Below are 14,472 nucleotides of genomic sequence, written 5' to 3' on the forward strand. Positions count from 1 at the left end.
TAGCGGGACAGCCAAAACCTTTGGATAAGGGAAATAGGGGCTAATTTATTCCAAAGTCTTTCATGCTTCTGGTAATGAGTCCTTAAGACTTTGAAGGAAGAAGAGAACCTAGGAGAAGAAACATTCTTGTGCATGGTTTCATGTGTAGGAGTCGTGGTATCACAAGCTGCCTACATCACCGCTGACATCGTTCGAGAACAAGGCACGTGGGGTGTCTTTTGAGAAAAATGGGAAGGTAGAAATAAGGTTTGTCTTTAATGAATTGTATATCTTAATAATTCCCTTTTGTTGATTTAATTAATATTTATTTATTGTTCTTTCTTTATATATATTTTTTCTTTCTCTTTTCTCTTTCTCGCCCTTTCTTTTCTCTGTTTCCATCTTTTCCCCCCTACCTTTTATACTTATTGTAAACGCTGTATATCTATACGGCTATGTTGTCTAAATGTTGTTTATCTGTTAAAATATGACGCTGTCTTTGTCTTCTGCATGTCATAAAAATTTCAATAAAGAAATCTGAACAAAATAAATAAATATGGTTTGTAAAATTTGTCAATAGGAATTGCTTTGAACTCCTTGAAAGAGACGACCTCAGCATATGGGATCAATTGATTTATTTTTAAGGAGGAAAGAAAACATGCTAAGTGGTCACTCCCATGACTAGGAATGGCGTTTGTCAAAGATATTAGAACGAGGCAATGGCCCTAGATACGTTGAGCCATTTAAGTCATAGAGGGTATGCCATGCCACCCAGTGACGTCCGTTAGTTGGCAACCGGTGGCAGTGCCCAAAACACCCGACCAGGTCCCTAATAGGCTGGAAACAGGCCTCATGTCCAGCTGAAATGTCACAGAGGACATAACGTGAATACTCAGCAGCCAAGGAGCGCAAGTGAGCAGGAAAATTAAGACTAAGTGCTAGGAAAAGTATACAAAGTGCAGACACAAAGGAGTGTCCGGCTTAGGGCCAGCAGACCACTAACAATGATAAAATCAGTGTTCTCGTTAGCTTAGTATGTTGAGTGTGCATGTCGCATGGGGGGCTGAGGGCGCTGTAGCCCGTGGTCTTTTGGTTGTCGCCCCAGATAGAAGCTCAGGGCTACAACCAAAAAGGCTTGCTAGACCGAGTCCTGACAGTACTGGCATTAGCATAGCCCCAGATCGTTTACAGATCTAGCAACACCCCTGAAGGAGATTAATTCACAGAGAGTTTTCCAACGGGGTTTTGCCATTATAAAACGCTTCTGTGAATTGGGCCTAGTGCACACTAGGAGACGTGTAGAGAGATCGGGCCTAAAGAGAGTGCGTACCTTCAGGACAGAATACTTTGGGCCTCATTACGAGTTTGGAGGTAGCCATGCCCTTGCATGGCTACCCCCAAACCCAGGTCCGGGTTCCCTGAATGGGGAAATACCGGACCATTCCGACCTTGGATGGCCCGGTATTTCCCCATTCAGGGAACCCGGATCTGGTCCATCCCCATTCCCATTTGAGCCCCCATAGGGCTCAATGGGAATGGGGAGCATGCTAACAGGCCCGTTAATGACGGGCCCGTTGTTAGCATGCTGGGCCGCTCGTGTGACCAGCTATGGATGTCTGGTAAAACCAGGCATCCTGAGCGGGTCCTGGGAGCGGACCTCGTAATGGGGCGGTAAGGGGTTAACGGCTCCGGCTCCTTTTCCAGCGCCGTTAACCCCTTACCGCCCTCCTCGTAATGAGGCCTTTTTACTTTGATTTTCACTTTAGACACATTGGGCACGCAAGTATGGTGCTTTGGTGTGTACATGAGCATGAATGTTTGAATGTTCGTTTTCTTTAGTTTTTAAGTGAAGGCGCAACAAATATCCTGTGTGTGGGTTTGGATGATAAGTGAAGAATTATCAGGTGGCTGCATTATTTATTATTTCTGGACAGCTTATGTCCCCTCCCCCGTAGAACATGTGACTTGTATGTATAGCAAGTAAGAAAAGGACACAAAAACGCTATTCCAAACATTAGTACTTTTACAAAACCATCATGTGCCTTTCTCCTGGGAAGGCCCCCTATTCAAAATGGTATAGTTTAATTGTTTCTGATAGAGTCAGGCATGAAATACATACATGTATGTATTTGAACACCTTTCGCTTGCAACAAATACTGACACATTCATCGATTTGTTGACATCAAAAATCATAGTGTCTTTCTTTCACGTGCAGGTTGTTTTCGAGTTTAAGCATCATCACAGAACTGACTCACCCAGCCAATATGAGGTTCATGCAGTTCCGAGCCAAGGATTGCTACTCCCTTGCCCTCTCAAGACTGGAGAAGGTAAACTGTCATTTCTTGGTGACGTTGAACTTGCATTATCTGTAAACTGCACGGTTCACTTAGTATTTGAACATTCTTTATCTTTAACCTGGTAATGCCACATTCATTCTTGCTTGTTTGGTTGAAATAAATAGTTTTCGTGGGATTGGTCCATGCCCTTGCTATTGATTTAACCAAAATGCACAAGCGTGCAGAAAATGTTCATTAATGTTAAAGCGCAACTGTTATTAAACTTATGATTTCTTTAAAAATGTATGATGAACAAAGGTCAAAAACAAAGAATGTTACTTTATTTGTAAACAAACCAATTAGAAACCAAACATACATTATTTTCATATGAGTGCATTATATTTAATGTCTTTGTTTATTTATTTATTTATTTCCCTAATGTGCACATTTTCATTTTAGGCAGCAAGTAAGAGTAAACACGAGTGATCATTACCTGCCCTTCCTCTGTTCTAAATGCAATAGAGCATGTCGTCTTGTTTTTGTTTTTGAATGTGCATCTGCATGAATTTGAATTTGCAAGCTTTTCCAGTACAAATTAACCATGAAAAATATGAGTGGCTCCTAATGTACCATTCTTCACAATAAGGCTGCTTTGCTTGGAAAAGTGTCCCTAGGCATATGCAGGTCTTTCTCAGATCTGGAGAAAGTGAGAAGAGGGGTAGTATTTAGGAATGAGTAACTTTGAAATGCAGCACAGGTCAGAGTTCATCCAGGTGGAGTATCTTTGCAATGTGCTACTGGCAGCGTTGCCTTTTGAAAGAACGGGAACAGGCTGTCTCATAAATAGTCATGTTTGCAGTTCATGTGTTCTGGCTATTGTGTGTCTGGATTAGGACATCGAGGGAGTGTGGCAGAGCAGCCGGTTATACTTATTTTGTAAGTGCTTGGGCAGGTGGACGGTTATGCTCAATAAGGGGCTTACAAACATATCTTCACACTTATGCACATCAAAAGGAAAATAAACGTTATAAGTATATTGGCCATGAAAACAAAACAAGAATTGGTCTTAATCTGCCCAGTTCTTGACTTAATGAAAGCGTCTCAGACAATGGCTTGATGTGTTCATCTTCTCGTTAGTGTTTCAATGGTATGTGATCCACACTGTATGACTTGATGTCCTGATCTATTGATATGCCTGATTTATGTCACTTGAAAGTTGTCAGTTTACAGCTCAATTTAAGTATGTTGTTTCTAATTTTTATATATTGTATTATCAATAATAATTCGGTTTGATTGGATGCAGTGATCAAATGATTCCATCATTGTTCAAGGCATTTAATTGGATACACCGAAACCTCTAAGTATTACCATCGTAATATGGGGTAAACAAAACTGCTCAGTGTTCTAGTTAAGAAAGTGCCACTGCCTTTATCAGTGAAGGAATGGTGAGACAAACAGTAGCACAATCACACAGTAGCAGAAGCACCAAATAGTGAGGCGGAGCTTTGAAGGTAAAGACATGAGGAAACTTACCTACCGTGGAAAAGCCTACAGAAAACAAAACAGATTGAAGTGGTGACCCTGGAAGCAAAATGTGTAGCAGCAAAGAAATTGAGGAATCAAGAGATGGGCATGGTGGTGGAAAGTCCTGTACCAGGAGCAGCAGGTGTAGTAGATGACAGAGCAGCACCAGCTGTGAAAGGCCAAGCTGCCCATAATGATTTGGAGGAGTTATAAGAAACAATGATTTCCCTGAAGGCTGCATTTCATTAGTTTGACATCACACTAGTGGAAATAAAACCTCACATTCCACTAATGTAATGTCAAAACAGTGAATTCTCATTGCCCCAGCCCCCCGGTCTCCTCAGAATTGATCAAAGTGCAGTAGGGCTTGTCACGTGCCCAACGATGTGTGCTGTGCTCTCCAGATCGCTTGTTACGGTGAAAGGTTGATTGTTTAGTACAGCACTGTTGCCTGAAAGATTGTGAGCAGTGTACCAGTCACAGTTGCAGAGCTGTAGGTGTCTGCTATCTCAGTGAGCAATGCTAGAAGGAGGTTGGACGGCCCCCTGCGATCATCTCACTTGGAATCCTTTGTAGCTCTCTCACTGTGTGGTGCCCATCCCGAAATGTTTTGACAGCCAAGCGCTTGAAATGTACTTCCTTCCTATTGTTGCCTGGCACCGCACAGGAACTTGTTTTGACACAAGTACTTTCCGCCTTTCCCTTTGCCTTCCAATTTTCCTCGACCTGCTGGAAGTATCCTTGTCGTCTGCAGTATTTTGCCATGCCGTGCCTTTTGAGGGCTTTGCCACCCCTCCCTCTTGGTGTTTCCTCGTCCCTCCTATTGGAGATTCTCTTTTGGCCTGCCCCTCCCTCATACTGGCTTTGAGGTAGACTTCCTTAGCCCAACTGCTTTGAGGTGTATGAGTGGGAGAACCTGTTAGGTGCCTTGCTTGAGTATCCTTTCCAGGTTCAGTTACTGTGTTTTTATATATGGCTGAGAGCCTCATCAGGGGAGTGGAGCGTACCGGTACAGATCCATCCGCAGGTATATTGCTTGCACTATATTTCCGTAGAGAACCAGGAGCAATGAAGATGGGGATCTGACAAGCCCTGCCTCTCCCTTTCACCCATGGAGTGGCAGGACTAGCCAAGGAATCCTCTCCACACCACCCCATACCTAGCACCACATTGCTTGCATTGGTATCCATCCCTCTCGTTGAACCAACCACCCACTAACATCCCACCAGGAATACTACCCTTTGCCCTTGAGGATCCTTCATGTTCATCTCCCTCATACTGGTGGAACTGCTGACAAAACTGATAACTGTCACTTGAGTCAGATCTCATCTGTTGTTCGGTGTCAGACTCACTGGTTGTGGCTTCTGACGATGAGAGTTCTGTGGTGATATGATATGATATGATAGTTTATTTATATAGCGCCTATACACAATGTGTTTCAAAGCGCTTCAAGGCAAGGGAGGGAACAAGGGAAAAAACAATGACATTCTTACAGGCCATGAACAGTAAGGATGTGAAATTAACTATCGTACTCGGCCTGACGACATTTCAGATAGTGCAAGAGCTAAGACATAGATAAGGAAGGGAGGGGGAGAGTGGGAAGGAAATGGAAACAGACAGGCGACTACTGTACTAGGCCTGACGACATTTCTGGTAGAGCCGGAAAAAAAACAAGAGGTGAGGGAGAGGGGTGCAGAAAGGTAGGGGAGGAACAAAACAAGCGACTATCATATTAGGCCTGACGACATTTCAGATAGTGCTGGAGGGGGGTTGGGGAGGAAAAAACCAGTAAGGGGAGGGAGGAGGAGACAGACGAGGTTGCTATCATACTAGGTCCAGGGACAATTCTGATAGAGTAAGTGCATAGAAGAAAGTAAGGGGAGGAGATAGGAAAAGGGAGAAGGGAAAGGAGGAGAGAACAGAGAGTTAGCAGTCAAAAGAGTGGAGAAGCAAGAGGGGAGAGTGAATACAATTGCAGAAGTCAGTAGTAACACATAATGTTGCAAGCCAGGATACAAGATGAAGATGGGAACAGCATGATTCAGGGCCACCATGAGTACAAAATGCAAAAGAAGTTCAGCATGAGAGTTGAGAAAGGGTGACGCACCATGAATGAATGAAGTCCATAAAAGTCAAATCCAGCATTGTCCACAAGACGGTGACGGTGAAACCAGAATGTATCAGGACAGACTCCTGCAGAAGTAGGCTTGAGTGGGATGAGGGGGGAGCAGGGTAGAACCCTGGTGGATTCCTTAAAGGTTCCCTTTTTTCTTTTTGAAGAGGTAGGGTCTATTCCGAGGATTCGCGATTGTTGTTGGATTATTCCACAACCACAACAAGAATAACGTCTCCCCAGTGCAGCCCTGGAAAGGGGAAACAGCCAATGGCAGAAAAAAAATGATGTGTGAAGACACTAAGTCTGGAGTGCTGCAGAGGCCAATCTAAGTCGCTGGAGAAGGATGCAGGGTAGTTCCAAAAGAATTCCAAAATTAGAGCACACAGGATGTCTGTAGCTGCTTGAGGAAGTATAAAATATAAAATAGGAAATAGGCGCTGTGAGGTTGGGGGTGAAAGGCACCTTCAAGAGAAATGAATAGGAAAGTTAAAGAAATGAAGTCAGTCGAGGGAGAGGGAGCCTTTGGCAGCAGCTTGAAGTCAAGAGAGGGATGTCTGGATCCTTCCAAGTTGGTGAGGCTCGCAGTAAACTAGGATGAAAAGAAGGAAAAGAGAGCAGAGCCAAGGAAACAAACAACAGAGTACAGAGCCACTTGTCCACACAGGGATGGTAAACGGCACGCAGCCAGCGGACAGGAGGGCTTGTGAAAAAGAGAAAGAAAAGCTACAAATTAGAGGTACGAAGGGGCGAGTGCACGGCAGTGTTGGAACAGGGGGAGGGACTACCAAGCCAGCGCACCTCACTAGAGAGGAGTGGAAGCGAGCAAGGAGAATGTAGCAAAAACTAGTAAAGTCACAAAGGCAGCGGCGAGTGCCAAAAACGAAAGTAAAAGGCAACAGTGGAGCAAAATGGAAAAAAACACCGGCAAGGGCCGTGGAAAGTAGATGAAAGGCAAAGGAAGGGCCAAGGAAAAAGTAGCAGAAAACAGCTACTATCCGAAGACACTAACATGAGCATACAGCAAAAAGGCTAAAGTTGCAACGCGCAGAAGGGCGGAGCCAGAGGGAATATAAGGGAAAGGAAGCCAAAACTCTAGACCGTGCTCGGAGAAGCGTGGTGGGAGATTAATGGTGGCTCATGCACCGGCTTCATAGTTTCCAAACACGGCCAGTCATGACAATAACAATAAGGAAAACATCATCCCTGCAAAGCGTCCCGGCAACATTTGAGAAAGAGCACTTTGGGATTCTTGGCCTGTCGCTTTCTGCCTTTCCGTAACATCTCATTTACAAGCTACAAAACCATTATATTAAAAAAAGACAGTCACAAGGGGGCACAATGCAATCTGATGAAAAAAGGCATTATTAACCCCTTGATGCATCCAACAACCTGGAACATTTTCACTCAATCACCACTCTACCCTTAGAAATGGGGAGCATGAATAACGTCACCACAAAAGCAGTCACAAAAGAAGAAGCTGGTAAAGAATATGCACAATTAATTTAAAGTGTCAGTGTTCAAGCATCATCAAACTGAAACACCAGATCCTTGACAGTAGACACTGTTGAGGGACGAGTCCCCTGCCAGGAGCGCCAAAACTAAGAGGCCCATACACATGTAGTAAACACTAGCAGAGATAATTTATTACTCACCCATCCTGAAATATCCTACATTAAGATTTAAAATTCAAAGGTTGTGGCTCGACCCTTCGGATCCAGACAAATTAGGCTCTCTGAAATTTCTGATATCAAGATTTAAAATGAGAAGCTGGGGCTCACACCTGCTGATCCAGACAGATTAGGAGGTGGTCATTCTCAGCATACGCAGAAAAGAAAACGGAAATGAGGCCACCAGAAAGTCAGTGGATCCACATGCATATTAAAAGTAAAACAGAGTGAGGTATGGAGGGCGCTGAGGCAAACCACATACCAAGGGGCAAGGACTAGAAGGAAACAGAAACACTGACACTGCCTGATTGTGGGTGGCTTCTGGTACGGGTCAGATGGCCATGCAATAAGAGTTGCTCCATATAAAAAATAGGGTCAGCAGTTTGGTCGCACCGAACATTTGAATTTCTGTTTAATTTCTGTTTTCCTCCAATTAAGGAAGATGTGACCAAGAGCCATTCTTAACTCATTTGTTTCAGGAACTCTTTTGTGTTGAGGACATTAGGCATATTATTATTGAGTCAGATTAGCATCTGTAAGTCTAGAATTACACTGCTGGCCCTGGTGGAGACATTAAAAAAACAAGGAGATTGTGGTAACACTTGTGGAACACCAGATAATTGATAGTAGGGTTTAAGAGGCAGTATTCTATAGAAAATGTGGCCCTATGTCTTTACGGAAGGACGCTAGACTTGTCAAAACCCTCCACAAGATCCCTATGATATGTTTAGGGTGGTGGAGTAGGGTCTTGCGGTTGACCGTATCCTAAGCTCTAAGAGCTCTAGGAGAATTAGTGTGGTTGGCTGCTTACAATCCAAGTATTTCAGTATTTCATCCCAGATATTCACCAGGTGTGGGAAGTGGAAGTGGAAGTGGGAACTGACTAGTTGTACCTTTTGTGTTTGCTTTGTCCATTTCTAATGTTGTCGGCCAGAATTTCAGCAGTCTCTGCTCTAATTCAATCAAGAGCTGGACTATGCTATATCTGTCTACCTGGGGCAGCCAGCATTTTACTTTAGATTGCCCTAGGTTATTCAGAACCCTGTGGATCACTGTATTTTAAATAATAAAAACAATAAACATAAACAGAAAAGTAGTATACAGTCGTTAGTTGGTGAGAGAGTCTGCAGATTGTACAGCTGTGGGCAGGCACTAAAAGAAAGAGTGGTCAGAGTGGCAAGAAGTGATTGCATTATAAATGTGGCATAGCCAAATTCTGCAGAGGCAGAAACTGACATTGAGACCTAAGTGGCATCCACCATACCCTCTATCAATGGTCCAGAAGAAACACCTGTTATCATTTCAAACAATTCATCATGTTCCCCAACATGGCATAGAGTATAATGGAGTCAGTCATTCTGTGTCAGAAGGGGCTGAGCGGTTCCTGTTTCCTCAGTGCAGCTTTACTCATACACTCCTCTAGTGAGTCTGTGTTGAGCGGTGAGCGGCGTGTGACCAAGTCCAGCCAACAGAACAGAGCTCATGGGATGTGCATGCCTGGCTTTGTCTGGAACTATTGGTGTGGGTGCTTGTGCCCCGAGCAGCGGTACTCGAGGGTGGCCTGGGGTGGATAATTGGCGCAACACTGGAGAGTGCGGACTTGAGCCGCTCTATATCGCAGTCTGAAAATAAGAGATACATCAATATTGACTAGGCGGCCCACAGAGCAGTAGCACGTTGCTCATAAGTGTAGGAGCACAGTAAGCAAATTGCCGGCGGGTGGTCCCACTATACCTTTGGTCTGCTTGTTAAATTTTCTAGACCAATCTGTAGCGGATTCCTTTGCATGTAGGGTACAGCTTGTCTTTTCGGTGTCCTGCCGCCTGTATAAGTGTGAGCTGAGGATGTATCAGGCTTGGGTAGCTTTAATTCTCTGTATTCCAGGCTGCTTGCAATTGTCATACAATTTGGGAAGTTTGTGGAGTTTTTAGCAACAATTGACACACTAGCGTAGGTGGTGACCGCAGGGTTACTCCCTTTGAGCCACGTCTCGCAGTGTAAAAGATTCCTTTGCTAGAACCATGAGAGGCAAAGGTAAATGTTATAATTTGAGAAGCGAATATTTAACACCACTCGATGATGAGATGGAAAAAACTCTGGGGCAAAGTGGGAAATTACCACAGGAACGAGGGAAAATAACAACTTTTTTCCCCTAAAGGCAAAACAAAACGTATCGTCAGGTGGTGCAGACTAACTGTATTATTTAAGCAATATGATACGAGCGGCGGGGGCATTACCGATTCAGGTAATGCCCCGGGGCCCATAGTTATAGGCCCGAGCGAGCTGCAGCGTTTCCGCCATGGAAAGGGAAAACTGAGTCCGTTTTCCCTTTCCATGGTGGCCATCTGGGGCGGCCGCGCTCGGAACACGATTGTTCCCAGCGCGTCTGCTCCCGAAAAAAAAAAGAAAAAAAAGAAGCAAATGGTAAGTGGAGTTGGGAGGGTGGAAGGGAGGGAAGGGAAGAAAAAAAAAAAACGTACCTGCGCCCCCGCTGGGGGACGATGGAAACCTCCAGCCGTGTGGAGGCACGAAGCGGGGATGGCCCGCTCCGTGTCTCCACACTGCTGGAGAATGCTATTGTTCCCCAGCGAGGACGCAGGAGCAAAAAGATAAGTGGCGAAGGGAGGCGGGAGAGGAAGGAGAAAAAAAAAAAAAGAAAAAGCTTACCCGAGTCCCCGGCGGGGGTGAAGGCAGCCTCTCAGCCCTGGGGAGGCTCGGAGCGGGGATGGCCCTGCTTCGAGCCGCCTCATTGGCTGAGGGGCTGCCACGCCCCCCCGCTGAGGACAAGGCGGCTGGAATCCTGGCCGAGAATCAAAGGATTCTCGGCCGGGTAAGGACCCGGCAAGAGCCAATCAGAATGCTTGTTGCATTCTGCTTGACTCTCGCCGGGTACTAATTCTGATTCCACACTGGTGGGGGCCATTGCTGAATGTCATACAGTCTGTGAAATGTGTAGCCCTGTGCTGAGTGAAGTGGAACATAGAATGAGCACTACCTTATTGACGGACTCCATCTGCCGGAAGAATGAAATCGAAGCGCTTGTAATATTCAAACAAAGACTAATATATTCTCCCAGTTTATTCAACACACAAGACTCAGAGTTTATCCCTGGCAAAATAACTCAGGACAGGGACACATGTCTGGATACTTTGTTATGGCGGAGAGATCTTCTCTCTGCCTTTTTCGAGGTCACAATTCCATTAGTGACGATATTTCAGAGACAGGCATGAGTATTCTAGCAACTTTGAATATTTTGCTGCAATCCTTTATTTGTTTATGTGACACTGTGGCGCACAAAGTCAGGGCAAACGTAATTTGTTCATTTTTGATGTCAGGAGCTCAGATCCAACCCATAGCAGCTGCAAAATTTGACACTATAGGGAAGGACGATGTAGTCAGTACGCCGAAGGAAGGTGGAGTGCAGGTAGCTTCAAATAAGGACATAAATGCTCGATCTCCAGCCCGGGTGATGGTACCTTCAGTTAATTGATCTCAAGCCAGTAAAAGGAGGCTACCTGACTAGGGCAAAAAACAGAGGCTCACAGACATTTTTACAGAATATTGTACACTCTACCAACCACAGACCATCAAGGGGCAGTGACAACAACCACTATTACAGATAGTCCAAGAAGTTGGGTTACTGTGGGAGTGGATACTGTAACTGAGAGTGCTACCCAAAAAATCTACATTGCAGACTTTGATGACAACTGCCAATGGTGTGTGAAAAGCCAAGGAGTGCAAGAAAAAGAAAACAAGGAAAGTTAAGTATGATGAAGGACCACCAGTGAACTCTTTGTTGGAATGGTGTTTTATGCATCCAATCCCTGTACCCTAGCTGAAAGTGTTGAAGAACGTGATGCGATACACTCTGGGTCCATTCGTGGACATAATTCTGATAACAACTTTTGAGGCGCTAACTTGGTTATGCATAACAAGTAGTAAGTAATTCTAGCGAAGGAAGAAAATAAAAATAAGAATAACGGTACACATTCATCCCACAGGAAACAATGGGCTATACGAGAATACGAATAGTGAATAACAAGCTGTGAGCAGTTCTGGGCTATTGCAACCGATTATCTTCGAGTCAGTGTTCAGGAGAATCGTAACATTCCTTTAAACAGATCTCGAATTTTGGCTACAATCACAGAACTAAGCTTTAATGCATCCTCAGATATAAAATTCATCCACTTTTTGATAAAACTCGAAGGGGGAAATGTGCTGTCACTTTGATTCTTAACTAATTGAGAAATTAGTGAATGAGTACATACCAAGAAGACATTTCGTCAAAAGGCTTTGAAGGCTACTGTACTAAACGTGCAGACAGGGGAGTTGCTAGGTCTGGAAAAGACCCGGGGCTAAGCTGATGTCGGAACTGTTGGGACTGGGGGCTAACTAGTCTTTTGGCTGTAGCTCCTGAGATTCTATCCGGGGCTACAACCAAAAGACCAGGGGCTATAGCCCCCTTAGCCCCCCCCTAGCAACGCCCCTGCATGCAGATGAGTATTCCCTCCAAAACCTGACTGTGACATGCTATTTTAACGATGATCAATGGTTACATGTCAATCGAGAGCAACATTCATCGAGTTTGGGGTGGCTTGCTATCGCCCTCCCGACAACATCAGGAAACAGACCAGGATTTAAGCAATACTAAAATGATAATTTTGAGTTGGAATTCACGTGGATACAACTCATTTGTGCATTGTGACATGAAGAATACTCTGGACAAATTTGAATTCATTGTCCTTCAAGAGACTTGGCTGGTAGACCTCCTAGTGATTGATGGTTATACTGAACAATAAGATAGCAAAAAAAGGTCTTCGAGGAAGACCTATGGGATGACTATAAACTGCTACTAAGATCAGAAAGCAACATTCGCAAATAAATTGTAAATGCACTTCAGAAGCTTTGCTGGCTACATAGATTATAGACTCATGTGATAACATCCCTTCTAACACTCTATTGCTTAACATCTAATTTAATTCAATCCTCTATGATATAGTTACCCCCCCACTGTAGCTTTGTGGTGTGGGACAAGTGTCAGTGATGGAATTACCACCACTTTTAGCAGCGCTTTTCCCACACCACAAAACCTATAATGAAGCAGTCTCTAATTGGGAGTATTATACATAAATTCAACCAAGTGAAAACTTGTGTGGTCTGATATTGTGGATAAAGATTTCAGTTGTGATCGGGCCATTCAAAGATAGAGGCTGGGAACCAAGTTGTGCCCTGCATAATCATCTGTAATCCCATGTAGAAATACAGGCAGTTCATGGTGGCGTCATTCCAAGCACATAAGTAAGTAGTTTATACGATACCACCGTTCAGCCCACTTTTTGGCATCTGTGTTTGGAACGGATCAAGAAAGACTGGAATGTGTCTCCATCATCAATATACTTTGAATAGAGATCATTATTGCTAAGCATTGATTAGTGTGTAGTTTTGGCAGCAGAAATAAACATAAATGTCCTTAATATTGGTATAATTATTGCAACAATTATTACAACACAAAAGACAATTACACCTACAAATCAGCCTTGATAATCTGTTGCTCTCCCTGATTGATTGGTGAATACACATTAGTTGAACACACTGATAACGTCGTACCAGAATAATCTCAATTGCACCACCTCTACCACATCTAGCTGTATTGACAATATCCTTGTTCAACAGGTACTGAAGGTCCCACTGGTTTTCTCACATTTGGTTATTGATATATGGTCTGATAAGTGTACCATCTTTTCGTTTCAGATTTCAGTAAGTAGATTAAGCCATTTGAGCCAAGACACAAACAGAGCCAGATGGCAATGCATTGTGGGTATGCAAATTAGCTGAAAGGCTACGCCTTTGCTCCAGGAAAATATGTGTGTCTATAGGGCAGTGGTGTGATACATGGGAGGGTAAAAGTAACAGGAAATCATTGTTTTCGTTCTAAATAATGGGTCATAATGGGTATGTAGATAATCTTTACCAATGTGGTTACATTTTTATCTTTTTCAAAATGCAGCTGGGCATTTTTAGACAGCACTTTTATACTTGGTGCTTTTAACTCTATAGAAGGAGGTGGTCCTGTTTCGGTTCACACTTATTTTCGCTTAGGATCAGTATCTCTTTATGAATAATCACTAAATAGGTTTTAATATTTGCTTAGTTTGTCTGCAATATCGGATGGTGATTTTTGCATTATGTTTTCCTGTATACAGTTACGTTGTATCTATTTTTTGTCGGTGCAGATTTATCTTATATTTCAATGTTCACTCTTTGTGAGTTTTTTTGTATTCAGTGGTTGTATTAATGTGTGAGAATCTTGCAACACCAATTTTTTTGTTAAACTATCATTTCATATTTTTATATGATGACTTAAATGATTTTTGAACATGTAAAAACGATGTAAAAATGTATTTTCTTTGAATGTAAAGTGAAATGGTGTTACACCTAATTAGTCTTGCATATCCACACCACATTCAGTATAGTTGTGCAGTTGAATTAATACATACGTGCTTAAAATTAAAAGTTATTAGGGAATATTTCCAGGTGGAAGATTTTCCTTTGTGTATAGATGTGTTTTATTGATAGCAGGGGAGACACTTTTCAAGATACGGCTTTGATTTCTCCTTTTCTCCACAGAAAGAACGTGAAAAGGGCTCCAACCTGGCATTCATGTTCAGACTTCCTTTTGCTGCAGGAAGAGTTTTTAGCATCAGCATGTTGGATACACTACTCTATCAGGTAATTTAACATCTGAGCTATGGTCTGTTCTGTGCTGTTTGAGGTTAGTAACTGTTAACTATTAGTGTGTCAGGTACACCACAGATGTGTGATACATTGTGTGCCAGGGAGCAATTCAGCAAAGGATTTGGCATTGTAGCACCTTTCTAACTATTGAAACTCTTTCTGGTGATCGAGAAGG

The 14,472-nt window shown here is 43.4% G+C and overlaps 1 protein-coding gene across 1 annotated transcript in view; it reads left to right on the forward strand.

Moving 5' to 3' along the window:
• Positions 1-14,472, forward strand: part of KCNT2 (potassium sodium-activated channel subfamily T member 2) — a 2,640,974-nt gene that overhangs the window by 2,541,584 nt on the left and 84,918 nt on the right. The window contains exons 23-24 of the mRNA XM_069641505.1: positions 2,195-2,306; positions 14,190-14,291. Coding sequence (XP_069497606.1) covers positions 2,195-2,306; positions 14,190-14,291 — 214 coding nt within the window. The remainder of the gene's footprint in view (positions 1-2,194; positions 2,307-14,189; positions 14,292-14,472) is intronic.

Source organism: Ambystoma mexicanum, chromosome 1q (genome assembly GCF_040938575.1).
Source record: "Ambystoma mexicanum isolate Mex_15411 chromosome 1q, UKY_AmexF1_1, whole genome shotgun sequence".
NCBI classification, from domain to species: Eukaryota; Metazoa; Chordata; class Amphibia; order Caudata; family Ambystomatidae; genus Ambystoma; species Ambystoma mexicanum.